Genomic DNA, 2,668 nt, shown 5'->3' on the forward strand with positions numbered 1-2,668 from the left:
GTTTTAAGTACTAAAAATTTTTGACACTTGTAATTTTTTGAATCAGGAGACTAATTGTTGTTACTTGTTTCAATTATGAGATCGGTTTTCTAAGCTTGTTTCGATCTAAATGTTAGTACCGACGTGTAGCTTAGCTTGAGGGGAATGTTAAGAGAGTTTCACTTCTGAAGTAGTTGAGTTACTTGAGTAGCTGTAAACATATATTTTCCAATAGAACTTACTTTCACCCACTTTGATCGGCTCATTTTGACCCATAAATGTGTTTATTCGACTTCTTGGTAAACATACATGTTACAATTCACATAAACTTGTTTATTAAGAAAGCAAATTATATATGAATACGTGTCCATGTCCAGCTAAATGCTTACAGATACATCTTTCAATTGCCATCAGTTAGCGTAAAGTTGAAGTTTGAACAGGATGTTTGCTCATGCAACAGCGAAGAACTAAAACCGAAAGTCGAATTCTCCAAATCAAACATCAGAAAGTTATCTTCGAACTGATATGTCCCGATCACAATCGCATGTTCAGCAGTCGCACCACCATCAACAAACGCCAAGCACGCCACATCTGGTGTTACTTGTTTCATGGAGTTAGACATGTCTACAGTCCACTTCTTCCCATCCTCGAGACTGAAATCGATATTGGGAAACTTATATCCAGAATGGTAACAAAGGAGAAAAGGAGACACTGGTCTTGCAAGAGGGATTCCTATTGCTGCAACCGAAAACGCCCAAATCACACGCTTATAAATATCAGTTCTAAGGACGGTGTAAGGCTCAAGTGTACTAAGTTTAGTAGAGAAATTCCCAGTGATGCCAATAGATTTGTTTTTAATAACAATGGCCTTGACACCAATATAGTATCCAAAAGAGTCTGGATGCTTTAGTAACGGAGTATACGAAAGTAAACTTCTAACGTCAACATCCGAGTTGGGAAGAAGGTAATAAGGACCAGAACCGAAGAAAAGAACTCCACGAGTAGACGAATTGCTTGGCAAACATAGAGCTAATGATCTTTTAAGCGGTTGAAATAAATAAGCTGGAAACGCGTAAGGAGATGAGGAAAATGCCATGACACCAGTAACATTAGCAGGGAATGATTCAAATGAGGAAGAATTAGCACATGCTGCGTTAGGATAAGCACCATATAAACCAGTGAAAACATTTCTACCATTGCTTGTGTTAACCGTGAACTCGTCATAATTGAGCAGCGCTTCGCCACATGATCCGGTAACGGGGTCCACCACGTTTACCGGACATGTACAATATCCCCAACCAGGCAATGTGGAACTGTTGGTTACTGGAGGGCAGGGAGGATTATGCTCATATGAGTAAGTAGTTCGCACGTCCGTGCATTGATATTCTTCACAAGAAACCGGAGATGTGCAAAGTGTGTTGCTTGGACAACTACCAGGATATATGTTCCATTGCACGATGCAGTCGTGCCATATGAATGGAGCGTCGATGTCTATAAGGAAGTTCGCATGCAAGTATTGCATGTTAACATATGCCGTCATGATTTGAACGCTATAAAGAGGCTTAGCAGCATCAGTATGCTTGGTTACTGGAACAACTATGGAAGTATAAGGTGGTACATATTGTGCTATGGCTTCATGTTCGTAAGAGATGAAAGCTAGAATAACAACAACAATTAGGTGTGGAAGCAAATGCATTTTTGAATATTTGTATATTCTCAAGTGTGATTTCTCAAAGGCCAACAAACTGATTTATATAGATGTGTTATAAGCTGCTGATTGTATATGTACTAAAACAAGAGATTGTTTCCTTACGAAACTTATCTCTATAAAATGGCTTTTTTTTTTTTTTTTTTTTTTGATAATTAGAAGAATACAAGTCGTATTTGAGGACTTACTAAAGCACATACGATGAAGACTTCTGTTAAACATTAATGAATTTTCGATTGTAGTTATGAATATTATATTTGAATATGAAACTAATCAGCATGTCGTATATGTTAGTTCTATTATAGTATTAGAAAATAGTGAATAAACTATTTGTGCATGGGTTCAAAGAAGGTTGGTCTAATCGAGAAATGTCAAGAGATCGATGGTGACACGAAAATGGGTAGCAGACAAAGCAAAAGATTTCATCTTTTATATTCTTGATATTATCACTTTTTATTATTGTTTAATACTCTCTTTTACAACAAATAGTTATTTTAGAAAAAGATGACGCAATCTTGCGCTACAAGTTATATTGCCACATGCAGTTGAATACATGAATCTACGTACCATACTACCATCCATACAGTCGCAAAATAAGTGGGATATGTATGGGAAAGTTTATGTTACAGACGCAAATGATTACTTTTTAATATTATCTTGATGTGTAAACTCAAGTGTTGAACTAATTTGTCAAAGTCCGATTAGTTTGAGTGGCTATCTTGAAAGTTTGGTTTGTTCTTGAATTGTTCTTGAATTGGGTCAGCTAGTTTGTTTGAGTAGGCAGAATTGGGTTTGTTTTATTAGTTGTTTGAGTTTATCTATTATCTATTTTGGGTTTTGGCGGCCTTGGTTTTGAGGTTTGCCGGTGTGTTTGAATGATATTTTCCTTTAAAAAAAGAGGTTTATCCTAATATAGTATGTGAATAATTCCTAGATGTTAGGATTAGAGTTTAATTAAGTTTGGGTTTTGAGACTTATTTG

At 36.2% G+C, this 2,668-nt stretch overlaps 1 protein-coding gene across 1 annotated transcript; it reads right to left on the reverse strand.

Moving 5' to 3' along the window:
* Nucleotides 1-267: 267 nt before the first annotated feature.
* LOC118483207 (chitinase CLP-like) lies at nt 268-1,662 on the reverse strand. Its single transcript, XM_035978744.1, has one exon. The coding sequence runs from the start codon at nt 1,517-1,519 to the stop codon at nt 380-382; it is 1,140 nt and encodes a 379-aa protein (XP_035834637.1). The 5' UTR covers nt 1,520-1,662; the 3' UTR covers nt 268-379.
* Nucleotides 1,663-2,668: the final 1,006 nt, after the last annotated feature.

This window comes from Helianthus annuus, chromosome 10 (assembly GCF_002127325.2).
Source record: "Helianthus annuus cultivar XRQ/B chromosome 10, HanXRQr2.0-SUNRISE, whole genome shotgun sequence".
NCBI lineage: Eukaryota > Viridiplantae > Streptophyta > Magnoliopsida > Asterales > Asteraceae > Helianthus > Helianthus annuus.

Bases quoted from the DNA above. Each gene is read 5' to 3' on its own strand.
- LOC118483207 (XM_035978744.1), bottom strand. From the start codon at position 1,519: ATGACGGCATATGTTAACATGCAATACTTGCATGCGAACTTCCTTATA.